Here is a 16,301-nt window from a genome sequence, read left to right as displayed (position 1 = left end):
TTCATGAAGATCGTTTCAATGCATTAATCCACCATTATCCACGTCATAGTATTCGAGAAGTGGAAAATGTGATGAACTATGATCATTCCACGATTGTGCGATATTTGCATACAAAGGAGAAGGTTCAAAAATCGTACATATGGGTAACGCATGCTCTAAGTCAAAATCACATAAATAAGCGGGTGGCCATTTGAGCATCTCTACTGTCTCTGATGTCTTTATACTCAAGTAAGGAAAAGGAGGGAATGATTGAGCTCAAACAAAGCAGCAACTCCCCGTACAAAGACCTGCGCGCATCCACAATTGTATCTGGTGGAACAGCGACAATGTGATCTACCACGAATTGCTTCGCCCGCGGTTTAACCATCTCTGCTGTCATTTATTGTCAACTACTGAGACGTCTTGCAAACGCAATCTAAGAACAACAACCGGGTTGACAAAGACTGCTTACACTCTGCTTGTCCACCCTCTCCGGGAGTATTACACTGCGGTCTGTCATCCGTATCAGATAGAACTGACGGAGGACATCGAAAAATTTCGAAGAAGGGCTGCTTGTTTTGTATCATTGCGAAATAGGGGACAGATTGTCATGCATATGATACACGAATTGAGGTAGCAGTCATGAAAACAAGAGACGTTTTCGCTGCGGCAGAACCTCTTCATGAAATTTGTTCCCACGGACATTCTCCTAATTGGGTGAAAATATTTTGTTGTAGTCACCTACAAAGGCAGAAATGATCATCATAATAAAATAAGTGAGAGCTGTCACGGAAAGGATAGTGTGTTCGTTTTCCCCGCGCGCTGTTCAAGAGTGGAACGGTAGAGATGTAGCTTAAATGTGGTTCGATTTGACACGTACCTATTTCACCTGATCTTGCGCCCTCAGATTTTAACCTATTCCGCTCTGTATCGAATGTCGCTGAAGCAACTCCCTTTCCGGACGAAAATGCGCGCCGGACATGGCTCGACGAGTTCTTCGCTTCTAAACAACGTGATTTTTACTGTCGCGGGTTCGAAAAGGTACCCCAGCGTTAGCGGAGTGTTGTAAGTAGTGGAGGAGAGAATATTATTCTTGACTAAAGTCTCTCTTACGAATATCTGTCGTGTTTATTAAAACTGATTAAAAACCGCTACATCTTTATGCACCAACCGAATAACTCCGGTTTAAGCTTAAGGCAAGTAGCCGGAAATCGTGCTATGAGCTAAAGGAATTACTTTGCATATCCTGTATGATAATCACAAGAATCACCATCATTTGAAACAGTACAAGGACTATCGCAAGCTGAATTTTTCCTACGACATGAGTTTTACGGTAGTTTCTGCTACATTTCACGGCAACTCTGGGTTATTTTTCGCGCCACAATCAGTGATGAGGCGACCTGTTGTAGATGTAGAATTAACGAACCTGCGCAACCGTCATCTCTGACCAACGCCACATCTCCACACAGCAGTCGAAACATCAAATCCGAAGCAGATCACTGTCAGTGCGTGGGCAGATATTGTAGGCGACCGAGTGGTTGGAGTAATTATTGTACAGACCAACTTAACAGAGGAAAGACAAATGTATTTGGAATTCCTGTAGAAGAGACTGCACTTCGTGTTTGAGGATGTGACATTCGTGAAATGACAGTTCATGTAGCTGCTACACGATTTTTTTCCAGTTCCCTGACATATTATCGTTGTACAGCATCCTTCTCAGAACAAAGGGTAGAAAGAGAAAATCCTGATTGCAGAGCCTGGAAATCCACTGGTCTTAATGGCATTGACATTAACTTGGAGGCTTATTTGAAGTTAGGGAAATTTGAGTGTAACGTCTCGTCGATAGTGACGTCATTATACTTGGTAATAACTGGAGGAGGAAAACAGCTTTTACCTTTCCAAGGTAACCTTCTCTTTGTTGGCGTCTAATCACTTATTCAAAAACTGCAGACACCTGCTTCTACAAAATGAGAGTTCATTGCCTTAATCAATGCGCAACCTCACGCGATGGCGTGGTGGGTAGGAGGTAGGAGTGGGTGGTTCACGGCTGAAAATCTCGTGCGTGGTGAGCCACTTCGTCATACGCATAACGAAAACACTTAAACCTCACCCGTGACAGAGTTAGAGGGAAAAGAAAAGAAAAAAACAGAGATTGGCGCTTAGGTGGCCCTAATCTACGCCAGTTATGCAATCCGGAAAAGGGGACCTGTAGTTTTATGTCGGATCCTCACATCGTTGGGAGGTGAAGGCTAGATTACAATGAAGACTGGAAAACCTAGGGTTTGGCCTAGTTGCGTTTTTGTGGCATTTTGATGTCCATGCTTTACCGCTAAACCGCCAAACCAGACACCTATGTAGATCGTTCATCTGTAGATTTTGACAAGTGAGTTTGTGAGTACCAATGACATATACGGCTCTATCTTTTGACTGCATTGACTTAGAAGCTTAGATTGTTTAAACCTCGAAGGAACCGTAGACTTCAGTACTTGAAAAAATTTCAACTTGATTCCTTTACTTGTTCCTGAGAAAAACGGATTTTAACAAACGTACTGACAGACAGACGCTCAACAAATGGGATTACAATATTTGTTTTACTTTATGATATAATTATGAATTAACAATTTTAGGAATTTTTCTTTTCTTGTATTGTGAAAGTTTGATTCTTGTCAAATTTAATGATTGTAGGCCAACGGAACGCACCCTATAGCTTCTGATGTGTGAGTTTGTGAGTATCGAAATTAGGACCTAAATTGCCGTATCTTTTGTTGCATTGACTTAAATCTGGTAACAGATAATATTATACTGTAACAAACTCACGAATACGTTTTATTAGCTGAAAGGAATGTTACGTGTTAGGTTCAGCAAATGAAAATAACTAATTAACTGCAAATGAATCCCGGGTCGGTTCCACGACGTAGTTGGAAAGACATGGACAAAAGAGCGACAGGCATCCATCACATTTATTCCCAGAGCTGATGAGGTGTCCTGACGTATGTGGCTAGAGTTTGATTAATAGTGGCGCAAAATATTAATTATTTCAGCTTAAGGTGCTATTAACAGACACACTGTTTTAGAACAACTGTTATAGTTACTTTCCTTATTTGAAATACAAAATTTTTCTTTCCTTTATACGTACACATTGGCAAGTAAAAATACACATGTATCATAGAGGCCATACGATTAGAGTTGAATTCCGCACACCTTCTTTACAAGTGATGTTTGGAGCTGTTCTCCCAATCATTGTATTTTGTTCAACTTACGTACTTTTTCTTCCTACCTTGTCCATAAAAATTGATTTCAATACGTCAGGTTATTTTCCTTTTGATTCCCGAGATATTTGTATGATAATGACGCTGATCTGAGAATTGTTTGTTGTAATTAATGGTTCAAATGGCTCTGAGCACTATAGGACTTAACATCTGAGGTCATCAGTCCCCTAGACTTAGAACTACTTAAACCTAACTAACCTAAGGATATCACACACATCCGTGCCTGAGGCAGGATTCGACCCTGCGACCGTAGCAGCAGCGCGGTTCCGGACTGAAGCGCCGCTCGGCCACAACGGCCGGCATTGTAATTAAGGTTTCGGAAATGATAACCCCTTACCTGAGTGACGCAGGTCCGTGTTGAGAGACAGCTGGCACTGTTGAGTAGCACGTTCCCACAGAGTTTATGGCTTTCGTCTCGTATAGCATGCTTCACGGTGCACGGACTCAGTGCGAACTGCAACCAGAAATGGAACAGGAACTGTAATCGCAGCCAACACAAATGCAGCACTACGAATTTTAAAATAACTCGTGGTCTTAAAACAAAAATTCTCGACGTTTAAAATTCATTATCTGAATTTATATTGCAAATAAGTTATATTGCACCGCCTACAATACATTCGTGCATAATGTTACCTGCACTGTGCCACACAGAAGTGACTGGAAGCTGTGTCTATGACGATATCACAATTGTTTAAGTGTGAAACTTCTGTATTCTTACCAAGAACTATGTTTATTCTTTAATAGCTGTACTACAGTTATCTTCACATATTAGCGACTTCTGTCAAATCAATACTTCTGTTTTAAGACCTAGTGAAGCAAGTAAGTCGGTACTTCAGTGTGGTCATAGTGGTCACTAAGGCAACTTTGGATGAGCTGAAAGTCAAACAGTTGACAAAACACATCATCAATTAGAAAGTCTAGTCGTATTCCTTCTTCGCGCCGTACTTTCTCCCGCTAGTGACCTTATAGCAGTTTCGAACCATAACTGCAGACATAGTCGACTTTATTGCCACACAACTCAATTTCGAAGTGTTCAGTTGCTAGTATTTTCATCTACCCACAGAAACAGAAAGCACAACTTACACAATGAATTGAAAAAAAAATTAAAACATACTGATAAATCAGACACAAAGATCGTTTGAAAAATATTGGTTAATTACCTCTAATCCTGCGTAAGGGAGCTGGTAAACTTCTCATCTCTGTTGTCGAGAACAATTTTGATTAGGATATCTTCAGCAGAGATATCATACAGATATTTTTCATAGTGAGGCGGATCTGACGACTTGTCTTGCGGTACCATTATCACACGACACGCCCCCTATGGTGGTTGACGACCCGACTTTGAAACGGACGCAAAGACCTGTTCATGCTTTATAGAGCTGTTGCATTCCTAATATAATACTGCTTGGCGTTTCTGCAGCTTAGACTGAGCGTTATCCAGTTGACACTGAGAGATTTTGCTATATTTTTAAAAAATTAATCAGTATCTAAGTACTCTCCAACAGAAATAAGTTAATTCTCTGTGAAATCCGTTGAACGCATACCGTATCAGATTTCGCGTATAATATGTAAATGTGATGTGGTTGTAGGGGAAGGAGTGCAAGAGAAGGTTATGAAGGAATATGGGCTTGCGACAGAAGAATTACTAAATGGATTCTGCAATAAACCGAAAAAGAAATGACTGTCGAAAGGCCTGACTCAGCCTGTAGAAAAGTAAAAACTACCTTCGGTGAAATTAAAAGCAGAGCTGGTAACATTAAGAGTCCAATAGGAATTCCACTGTTAAATGCAAAGGAGAGAGCGGATGGGTGAAAAGAGTACATTGAAGGCTTCTATAATGGGGAAGATTTGTCTGATGTGACAGAAGAAGGAATAGGAGTCGATGGAGATGAGACAGGGGATCCAGAATTAGCATCAAAATTTAAAAGACCTTTGCAAGACTTAAGATCAAATAAAACAGAAGGTATACATAAAATTCCATCAGAATTTCTAAAATCATTGGGGAAGTGGCAACAAAACGACTATTCACGCTGGTGTCTAGAAAGTATGGGTCTGGCGATATACCATCAGATTTTTGGAAAAATATCATCCATACTATTCCGAAGACTGCAGGAGCTAACAAGTGTGAGAAATATCACAATTGTGACGAGAATAATATACAGAAGGATGGGAAAGAAAATGTGTTAGATGACGATCAATTTGGCTTTACGGAAGGTAAGACACCAGAAAGGCAGTTCTGACGTTGCGGTTGATAACGGAAGTAACACTAAAGAAAAATCAAGACGAGAATTTGTCGACCTGGAAAAAGCGTTCGACAATATCAAATGGTGCAAGATGATCGAAATTCTGAAGAAAACAGTGGTAAGCAATAGGGACAGACGGGTAATATACCACATGTACAAGAACCAAAAGGAAATAATCACAGTGGACGGTCAAGAACGAAGTGCACGGATTAAAAAGGGTGTAAGAGGGTAAGAGGGGGACGTAGTCTTCCTCCTCTTACTGTTCACTTTATACATCGAAAAAGCAATGAAGGAAATAAAAGCAAGGTTCACTAGTGGAATTAAAATTCAAGGTGAAAGGATATCAATGATAAGATTCGCTGAAGACATTGCTATCCTCCGTGAATGTGAAGAAGAATTACAGGATTTGCTGAGTGGAATGAACAGTGTAATGAGTACAGAGAATGTATTGAGAGTGAATCGAAGAACGACGGAGGAATGAGAAGTAGCAGAAATGACCACAGTGAGAAACTTAACATCAAGATTGATGGTCTCGAGGTAGATGAAGTTAAAGAGTTCTGCTATTGAGGCAGCAAAATAGCCCATGACGGACGGAGCAATGAGGACATAAAAAGGAGACTAGCACTGGTAAAAAGGGCATTCTTGGCCAAGAGAAGTCTAATAGAATCAAACATAGGCCTTAATTTTAGGAAGAATCTTCTAAGCATGTACGTTTGGAACACAGAATTGTATGGTAGTGAAACATGGACTGCAGGAAAACCGGAACAGAAGATAATCGAAGCATTTGAGATGTGGTGCTACAGACGAATGTTGAAAATTAAGTGGACTGATGAGGTAAGGAATGAGGAGGTTCTGCACGGAATCGGAGAAGAACGGAATACACTCCTGGAAATGGAAAAAAGAACACATTGACACCGCTGTGTCAGACCCACCATACTTGCTCCGGGCACTGCGAGAGGGCTGTACAAGCAATGATCACACGCACGGCACACCGGACACACCAGGAACTGCGGTGTTGGCCGTCCAATGGCGCTAGCTGCGCAGCATTTGTGCACCACCGCCGTCAGTGTCAGCCAGTTTGCCGTGGCATACGGAGCTCCATCGCAGTCTTTAACACTGGTAGCAATCCGCGACAGCGTGGACGTGAACCGTATGTGCAGTTGACGGACTTTGAGCGAGGGCGTATAGTGGGCATGCGGGAGGCCGGGTGGACGTACCGCCGAATTGCTCAATGCGTGGGGCGTGAGGTCTCCACAGTACATCGATGTTGTCGCCAGTGGTCGGCGGAAGGTGCACGTGCCCTTCGACCTGGGACCGGACCGCAGCGACGCACGATGCACGCCATGACCGTAGGATCCTACGCAGTGCCGTAGGGGACCGCACCGCCACTTCCCAGAAAATTAGGGACACTGTTGCTCCTGGGGTATCGGCGAGGACCATTCGCAACCGTCTCCATGAAGCTGGGCTACAGTCCCGCACACCGTTAGGCCGTCTTCCGCTCACTCCCCAACATCGTGCAGCCCGCCTCCAGTGGTGTCGCGACAGGCGTGAATGGAGGTACGAATGGAGACATGTCGTCTGCAGCGATGAGAGTCGCTTCTGCCTTGGTGCCAATGATGGTCGTATGCGTGTTTGGCGCCGTGCAGGTGAGCGCCACAATCAGGACTGCATACGACCGAGGCACACAGGGCCAACACCCGGCATCACGGTGTGGGGAGCGACCTCCTACACTGGTCGTACACCTCTGGTGATCGTCGAGGGGACACTGAATAGTGCACGGTACATCCAAACCGTCATCGAACCCATCGTTCTACCATTCCTAGACCGGCAAGGGAACTTGCTGTTCCAACAGTACAATGCTCGTCCGCATGTATCCCGTGCCACCCAACGTGCTCTAGAAGGTGTAAGTCAAGCTACCCTGGCCAGCAAGATCTCCGGATGAGTCCCCCATTGAGCATGTTTGGGACTGGATGAAGCGTCGTCTCACGCGGTCTGCACGTCCAGCACGAACGCTGGTCCAACTGAGGCGCCAGGTGGAAATGACATGGCAAGCCGTTCCACAGGACTACATCCAGCATCTCTACGATCGTCTCCATGGGAGAATAGCAGCCTGCATTGCTGCGAAAGGTGAATATACACTGTACTAGTGCCGACATTGTGCATGCTCTGTTGCCTGTGTCTATGTGCCTGTGGTTCTGTCAGTGTGATCATGTGATGTATCTGACCCCAGGAATGTGTAAATAAAGTTTCCCCTTCCTGGGACAATGAATTCACGGTGTTCTTATTTCAGTTTCCAGAAGTGTATATGGAAAATACTGAGAAGTAGAAGGGACAGCATGATAGGACATCTTTTAAGTCGTAACGGAATAACTTCATGGTACTGCACGGAACCGTAGAGGGTAAAAGCTAGAGGAAAACAGAGACTGTAATACATCGAGCAAATAACTGAGGACGTAGGTTGCAAGTGCTACTCTGAGATGATGATTTTGACACAGGGAGGAATTCGTGGCGGGCCGCATCAAACCAATCATAAGATTGATGATACTATTTGGCTCTGGATCTGGTACTGCCACAAGTTTGTAGAAAGATAAACTTCCTACTTTATAGAGTAATGGAATGAAGCTGTTTGATTTCCAGCTGCCTTCATTCAGTGACGTGTGTCTAAGATCGTCTTCAGTTCCATAAATTTGTGTTTCCGCCCCCATATAATTACAAAATCCTTTTTTCTTAATAATGTAGCTGGCTTCGACTATTTTCGACGTATGAAAGAAGCTAAGACAACACTAATAAACCTGGTGTTAAAAGGTTGAAATAAAACTAGAAACATTTTAATTATAAAAGCTCATCTGTTTTATTAAGATGAAATCGAAAAAAGCACAAAACTGTAGTAATTACCACACGCGTCCTAGCACCAACGATGAACAGGCAAAAAGTGAATGGAGTATGTACTGTCTTTGATTCATCTCTTTTCTTGTAACAGTTGAATGTCGCAGCAAAGACATAAGCTTTTTAATAGGCTCCCTAGTCGATGTACGAATAAAATAAAAATAATTTAAAACGCATATCTGAACGGAAATATTCTTGTCGAAGTTCTGGGAGGTCTGCGGGACATTACAAATGATGTACGATTGAGGCACAAGACAACTTGCAGATTCTTATTAGCTACTTGTAAAAGTACCTTAGGTTTTGAAAGTTGTTAAAATATTTTGACTATTAAAATGAGACTGAAAACGAAAAACATTCTCCTACGTAAATATCGGGAGCATGAGGGGTGCAAACCGATATCGCCTAAAGACACAGCGTTTCGAATTGAGCGTTATAATGCTAGTAATCACATCGCTTCTCTCAGGGCATGCAGCCTGAGCTTGTCCTTTGTTGGAAGGTAACGGGAACAGCTGTCTGAATATGCTCAGGCGCATGTGTTTAGTATAATGAAATCAAATTCGTGAGTGGTCACATTTATTGAATTAAGAGGAAAATACTCTCAATATTTTGGCAAAAATTTGATGTTCATGACGATTATTTCGGCCGAGCGACGAGTTGCTAATCGACGAACAGTTGCTATTAAAAGTCCCGGTAAATATTTTCGGAACTGTACTCATATTTTTTACACCGAACTTCAATTGTCCAGTAAAGAAAAGACTGTCTTTCATCGACAGCCGATAACAATACTCGACATGGAATCTCACACCCCCGGCGGAAATGCCGCGAACAAAGAGTGAAATAGTGATTAGCTTTTACTTGCGCTACATCTTGTACAGAGAGAGTAGGTCTTCTGTTGAAGCAAGACAGAAGCGTCCCCCCTCAACAATTACCAATTCCTAAAGTTCTGAAACATTCTTTTTTCTCTCCATGTAAGATTCTTGTTTACTCTTGGAGCGCGGAATATAGAATCTTGGAATGCTGCAACATTCGTGCTACCAGCCATAGAGACGACAGAGAACTTTGGTATGAATATTCATAATTTGTTCTCTGTTGATATAAATCACTTTGCTGTGATGTTTTTAAGAGCGATAAGTCGCCGGATCATTGTATTTACGGAAGAACTGACTTTTCATGCAGCGTATTTCACACAGTCAGCAGTATGATCTTGTTAGCTATGAAGTTTTATCGGTTGCAAAATGTAGGTTAACTTATTTTGGTTACAAATTTTGAAAATATGTTCGAAGAAAGATGGACTGGGTTTTCTATAAAATTAACAGAAACAAAGTCGGTATTTCTTACTGCCACTGGTCTGGGTCAATGACATTCAGCGCAATTAAAAAAAAAAGAAAATACAGAAGCCAGACAAGACGTGGTGTCAAAACCTGTCTACATACCTCCTATTTTTCACTGCTCGCGAAGTAGGGAGTGAGTTTCAAGAATATGATAAGCGAGTTGGAGTGTTAATCATTAAAACAAGAGAGTTTTTCTTGGCAGCGACATCTTTTCACGAAATTTCGGTCACCAAATTTATCATTCGAACGCGAAAATATTTTGACTTCCATCTACACAGGGAGAAACGACCATCTTGAGAAAACAGAGAGGCCACGGAAAGTTTTGGGTGCGCATTTTTGTCACGCGCTGTTCGAGAGTGGAAAGATCGAGAAATAGTTCGAAAGTGGTTGTATGGTGAATCCTCTGCGAAACATTCAATGTAAATTGCCGAAGTAGTCTTGAGGATGTAGCTGTAGATGTAGATCGAAGTGTCCTGAGGCTGTGGGAGTTAAATATTGTTTTAGGAAGCTTTGCCTGGATTAAAAATATCTAGATGTATACAGCCCCACAAGTTCGCATACCAAACACTTCTACACCTTTAACGCAGTGATGCAACATTGCCACGTAAAAGATTTTTCAGTTTATCAATTAGAAATACGTTTTCAAATTTAAGTTACGCACAGGTATTTGATTACACAAGTCTGCATTTAAAAATGTTTGTAGATTATTTCTCAAAAATAGGTGTTTAGAATCAATTTGTAAAGCTGATTCTGGGAGTTATTTTCACTCTTCTCAATTTCCTTAATATCCTGGTGGATGCGTTCTGCCTGCTCTTCACGGTAATGCGTCAAATTTTCAGTGCGGTGGTTAATACGTTAATGTGGGGAGTGGAATTCTGTTGTTGTAATTTGAACAACTCTTATTCACTAGAATTTTTTTAGTAACAGGTCTTAAGGCAGTGAGTGCATCTTTCTCTCGAACATTTATTATATCTTGAAATTAGTGATACTACACATGTTTGTGGATTTGAGGACAAAAAAAAAAATCTTTTGTTCAGTATTTCTCGACAGAGGAAGGGAATTTTCATAGGAAGGTAGCCAGAGTCAAGACTGACATTTTCATCGAACCCAGTGTGAAATGCAATGGTGGGAGCGATATTTTCTGTGGCCTACGAGTGGGTCATTGAATACATATGCACGTGATGTCTGTTCTTCCGGACTTGCCCGAAAGAACATACAAATTATGTGATCCAACGGGCGTACAAATACTATTCAAAAGTTTTCACTGACTTCAGTCGCTTGCTCAGATGGCCGTGGCGGTTAAGGTGACGGTTCGCGTTAAGCAGGAGATACGGGTTCGAGTCCTGGTCCGGCACATCTTTTCTCCTGTTGCTATTGATTCATTTCAAAGCTCCAATGCGGCATAACCTTTTAATTGGTCGTGGAAGACGATTTTAGCCTGAAGCACAAAATGTTCTCCGTTTGGCCAAACCTTTGCACTCCAATGCTTTTACTTTGTCCGCCTCCCTCACCAACATAAAAATCAGGACATTTTTCTTGTTCCCAGCTTGCTGTCTTGATAAAATTCGCAAACTAAAAATAAAGATTAAATTAGGCATGACAGAAGAAAACTAAGAACAGTTTTGAAACCACCATAAAAAATTAGTTAGGAAAACGTATTTTTTCGGTCATTCTCCCTTTATATCTCCCTTTATAACTTGAGCAGCAGGCAAATCAATCTGTGCTATATCGATCGTATTTGAATGTCATTTCTCGTCTTGCAAAAGGTTAAATAACATCCTATTAGAATTCAGTGCTCCAGGAACGCCGATGTAACACCAGCAGTGCTCCCCTCTGCTCCCGCCTGGCACGGGAGAGACCGGAGTGGTGTGGAGTCGAGCCTGTGGCCTGACCTCCGCGCTGGGCGGCAGAGGTCGTTCCGATCGGCGGTGGGTGCGGCTTTTCAGACGGCGGCCCGCCTGCGCGCTGCGGGCGCGACGCTTTTCATCAATCTCGCAGTCGACAATGCGACGTGTTTGTCAATAGGGCGTTAATGCCCGCGCGCATTAATCATTGCCAGTCAGTGGGTCGCTGGGGAGTGGGGGCGGGCGGGGTGAGGGCGGTGGAAACACGGGGAAGCGGCGAAAAAAGCCGGCAGGGCGCGCGGCGAGCGCCCTCCTACGGCGTAATCGGCGCGGGGATTCCCCTCAGCTGTTGACTCGGGCTGGTTGAGACCTCGCTGTCACATCAGCGCCTTTCGCGTCTTTCCCGCCATCAGCAGGCACCGCAACAACTGAGAGTGATGCAAAGGGGACAGCGCTCTACCTGCAAAAGCGAAGTTTAATTCAATTTATGGTAACTTATCGTCAGAAAAACGTAGTGTCAGAAACGCCACCGTAATTTTTATATGTGGAATGTCACAACTAAAACATTTCATGAAAGTTTAATATTTTGCCTAATTGAACCCACCACTTTATAAAAATACTGGACGGCGAGTGTTCAATAGAAACGAACGTAAGCTCATGCGTGATCCAGGGAAGAGCAGAAAATCTCCAACGTACTCAGTACACACAAACGATTAACATTGTTTTGTTGAAAATTGTCTGTATGCGAACACCGTTTAAGTCTTGTAATAAAGTAAAAGAAGTAACGAGCGACTGTAGCACTGTTGCCGGAATCGAACCGATAGCTTCATCCCCACCTGGCTATTCACGTCAAAATTACATTTTGTTATACATGCTATGTTCGCTGATTGTGATGAAATTTTTTATGGGTGGCGGTGCCCTACAGCAAAAAAACGATATTAGGCAAAAGACAATTTTATTGTAAATGTAGCTAACGATGAATTAAAATAAGGTTAACTATTTCCTAAAATAGGAACCGATTTGGTTTTCTGTCACTTACATAAAACATCCTGCGTTTTTTTGTTGTATTATTGCCTGTCAGATTGAAGTGATGTCTTTATCACAGAAAGCTGTTAACGTTGTTACAACTCGTTGCTAGATCAATTTAGAATAAAATAGTCTTTCATTTTTTATCATATTGTATTTTTCTGTAAGGCACCATATCCCAAAAATTTTCGCCAGAATCAGTTAACATCATACGTTCAGCATAATGTAATTTTAATGTGAACAACCGTCTGATCATGAACTTGTCGGTAACGGAGCTATTTGTTCCGAACAAATTGCGCTATTAACAGTGTTTGGTTGTTTTTTTTTTTTTTTTTTTTTTTTTTTTTTTTTTTTTTTTTTACACTTCACTGTGACAACTAACCTGAACAAATGATTTATCTGAAAGCGCGAACAGCTCTGTCTCATTCTTTACTGAGTGTCGTGTTGCCTAGAGGAATGTATGGTCGGTGGATGGTCATTAGAAGTATTTGAGCAAAATTTCCTCGTGGTGTAATAAATGACAGCTCTCTTTAAATGTGAATAATCGTCGGTAATGCCAACGCAAAGAAGCTAATTTGGTAACAAGACTAGTGGCTGATATTTTGAACATACAGTTTAAAAATTTAGGAGTAACACTAAGAAGCAATATAAATGACATAAACACGAAAAATTACAAATTATATGTATTATGGATTAAATATTGATAGCTGTGACTCTCAATTAAATGAAAAATTTATGGGTGGTGTGATGAATGATAACTAGCTTTAAATGTAGAAAAAATGTAAGTTAATGCAAATGAATAGGAAAAACAAGCCTGTAATGTTCGAATGCAGTACCAGTGGTGTCTAGCGTGACACTGTCACGCCGATTAAGTCTATCTAGGCGTAACCTAGCAAAGCAATACGAAATGGAATGAGCATGTAACGACTTGTAGAGTGAAGGTGAGTGGTCGACGGCTTCGGTTTGTTGGGAGAATTTTAGGGAAGTTTAGTTCACCTGTAAAGCGTACTAGTGCGACCGATTGTTGAGTACTGTTCGAATGTTTCGGGTACGCGCTTGGTCGGATTGAAGGAAGGCATTAAAGCAATTCAGAGGCGAGCTGCTAGATTTGTTAATGGTAGGTTCGAACAACATGCAAGTATTACGGAGATGCTTCTGGAACTCGAATATGAATCCCTGGAAGCAATGCGACGTTATTTTCGAGGACACTACTGCGAGCATTTAGTGAAGCGGCACTTGAGGCTGAGTGCAGAGCGATTCTACTGCTGCCAAGGATCATGAGCGTAAGATTAGAGACAGTGGGGCTCGTACGGAGACATAGAGATAGTCTTTTTTCCCTCGCTCCTTTTACGAGTGCAACGGAAAAGGAAATAATTAGTATTCGTACCCTGTATGACACCCAGGTATCCTCCGCCAAGCGCAGGTCGCTGTTTTCTTCACGGGAAGAATCAGTCTAGTTTGAAGAATCAATCTGGTTTAGGCACGTTAGACTTTTCGATTGCCTTAGACGATAGCTTTCGGAGTATGAATGAAGATGTAGATGTAAAAAAAAAAAAAAAAAGTGGGTCTGTCACTAAGGTTTCTTTTATCCACTGCTCGTTTCGAATGAAGGCGTATTCTACACGGTTGCTTTTGTGGAAAGCACTGGTGAGTTTTTGCAGAGTATGGGAGGTGGCCAAGAGGTTATGATGCGATTTGCACTGGCGATAATTGAGCGAATGAACCACAGAACACGTACATTTAATACAGCAGATGGTTTAGTGTGAGTAAATCAGTGTTTGTCACGTAAACAGGGGAATATAGATTTTTCACCAAAGAAATTTAAAACCAAAGAGTTTGTAAAAAGCAAGCGTTGCAAACAGTTCGAAACCGGCAATGGTGCTATTAAAAATGACTGGTCGCTGTTTTCTGCACTGGAAGAATCAATCTGGTTTAGGTACGTCTACTGTTCGATTGCCTTAGTCGGACGACGATTTTCTTCCAGAGCGTATTATGTAAATGTGCCAGGTCATGGGGCAGCGTAAGGACACAAGGTGAGTGTGGCACGTCAGTCTGGCAGAAGCGAAGAGTACTCGGGCGCGAGACGGGAGACGCCACAGCTCCAGCGCGCACAAAAGCCGCCATCACACACACAGGGAATAACAAATACGCCCTGCTCCTCCCCCACTCGCAAACATCGAAAATTTAAGAAGCCGTGTCGGCACTGCGGCTACGTTGCGGTCTCTCCGGGCAAACACACACACACACACACACTCAGGCAGACAGACAGCCGCTCCACAAAGGGGCGGACGCAGAACCGGGCAGACGTGGCGACGCGACGGCACGAACATTACCGTCTCTTCGCAGCCGAGCATCGGTTAGACAAAAGGCGCAGCGCGGCGACTAAATCGCCGACAGGCCCATCTATACTTGTCGCCGGTGACAACGGAGCAGTTTAAATTCTTTTTCCGGGCACGCGCCGGGGCGGGGCGCGGTGGCGGTGCGTCGAGGAGACGAGCAAGAGGACGGCCGAGGCGCGCGGCCGCTCGCTCCCTGTCATACAAAAGCAAGCGGCCTTCCCGGCGCGACTTTACGAGCCGGCAGTTTAAACATGTGGATTGTGGCGGCGGGTGGCGTGCGCGCGCTCTAAAACAGACTCGTGAAATTTTCTGTTTAATCCTCGGCTGCGTAAATATCTGCCCGCGGGGCACCACGTGTAGCGGCCGGGCTGCGCTGCGCTGCGCTGTCGCCTGCCGGGGCGGCGCCCTCGCCACGCCGGCAAGTGCCTGGCTGCTGACGTCTTGTGCTTGTGCTTTTAATGAGCACCGCGGAAAACTGCGGGGAACTCGGCACATTTGCGTTAATTCGTGTTTAGCCTGGTATCTATCTGTACCGGGATTTAGGTACACTAAGTTGCAGCATATTAAATGAGTTGCTATATAGATGACTAGTTCGAAGACTTCTTAGAATCTTAATATTCTACGTGAATGATGACAATGATCATAAGGTGCTCCGACTATTGGCAGGTTCCTGACACTATTGCTGTCTCCATCTGATCCTCTCCCAGGGCAACTTCTTCGTACGTAAGCTTCCTATTTTTTCATCCAGCATTTTTGTTCTTCTCTTTCCTGTTTCCTATTGTGCCTATTCTTCGATAGCTGGTGTTAGAATACCTTCTGCTCAAATATATATCCCACCCAGTTTGATCCCTTTTCTTCGCCGGCTTTTGAAGAGTTGATGAGATTAAGCATGAAGCATGAAGCAAGAAACTGTAGAGTATAACACTTTAAACGAACATATTCCGGTTACAGTCATCGTACTCCTCTACGTCACACACTTTTAGAGGCAGAGCAGGCCTTACACACACTAAAATAAACACGAATTAAGTAAAGCTGAAAATGGGAAGTATACAGAAAGGGAGGATATCACGCAACAAAATATTTAATTACGTTACTCGACTTTAGAATTACAGGCATGACACCGACTGTTACGAAAACAATAGTTACACAATGTAGTCACAAGCGTAAGGGAATACTGAACGGTGACAGCCGTATCTCGTAGCTGACTGATTAAAAGACAAATGTGAGGAGAAAGATATGGTCTATAACTTTTCTTTTTATCGTGTTACCGAAAATAAAATGACACTCAGAATCATAAAAAATGTAAGACTGTAAAGAATACTGTTTTCATGTTTTGAAGTCACATATAGATGATGTAGACGATGCGCGCATGTAGCGCTAGGAA

At 42.8% G+C, this 16,301-nt stretch overlaps 1 protein-coding gene across 1 annotated transcript in view; it reads right to left on the bottom strand.

The window, feature by feature from the left end:
• LOC126281465 (transcription factor SOX-5-like) overlaps positions 1 to 16,301 on the bottom strand; it is an 821,264-nt gene that overhangs the window by 570,314 nt on the left and 234,649 nt on the right. Inside the window, exon 2 of the mRNA XM_049980457.1 lies at positions 3,586 to 3,702. Within this exon, the coding sequence (XP_049836414.1) occupies positions 3,586 to 3,674 (89 nt within the window). The 5' untranslated portion in view covers positions 3,675 to 3,702. The remainder of the gene's footprint in view (positions 1 to 3,585; positions 3,703 to 16,301) is intronic.

The sequence above is a fragment of the Schistocerca gregaria genome, chromosome 7 (assembly GCF_023897955.1).
Source record: "Schistocerca gregaria isolate iqSchGreg1 chromosome 7, iqSchGreg1.2, whole genome shotgun sequence".
Lineage (NCBI taxonomy): Eukaryota > Metazoa > Arthropoda > Insecta > Orthoptera > Acrididae > Schistocerca > Schistocerca gregaria.
This window is presented reverse-complemented; position numbering and strand designations above follow the sequence as displayed.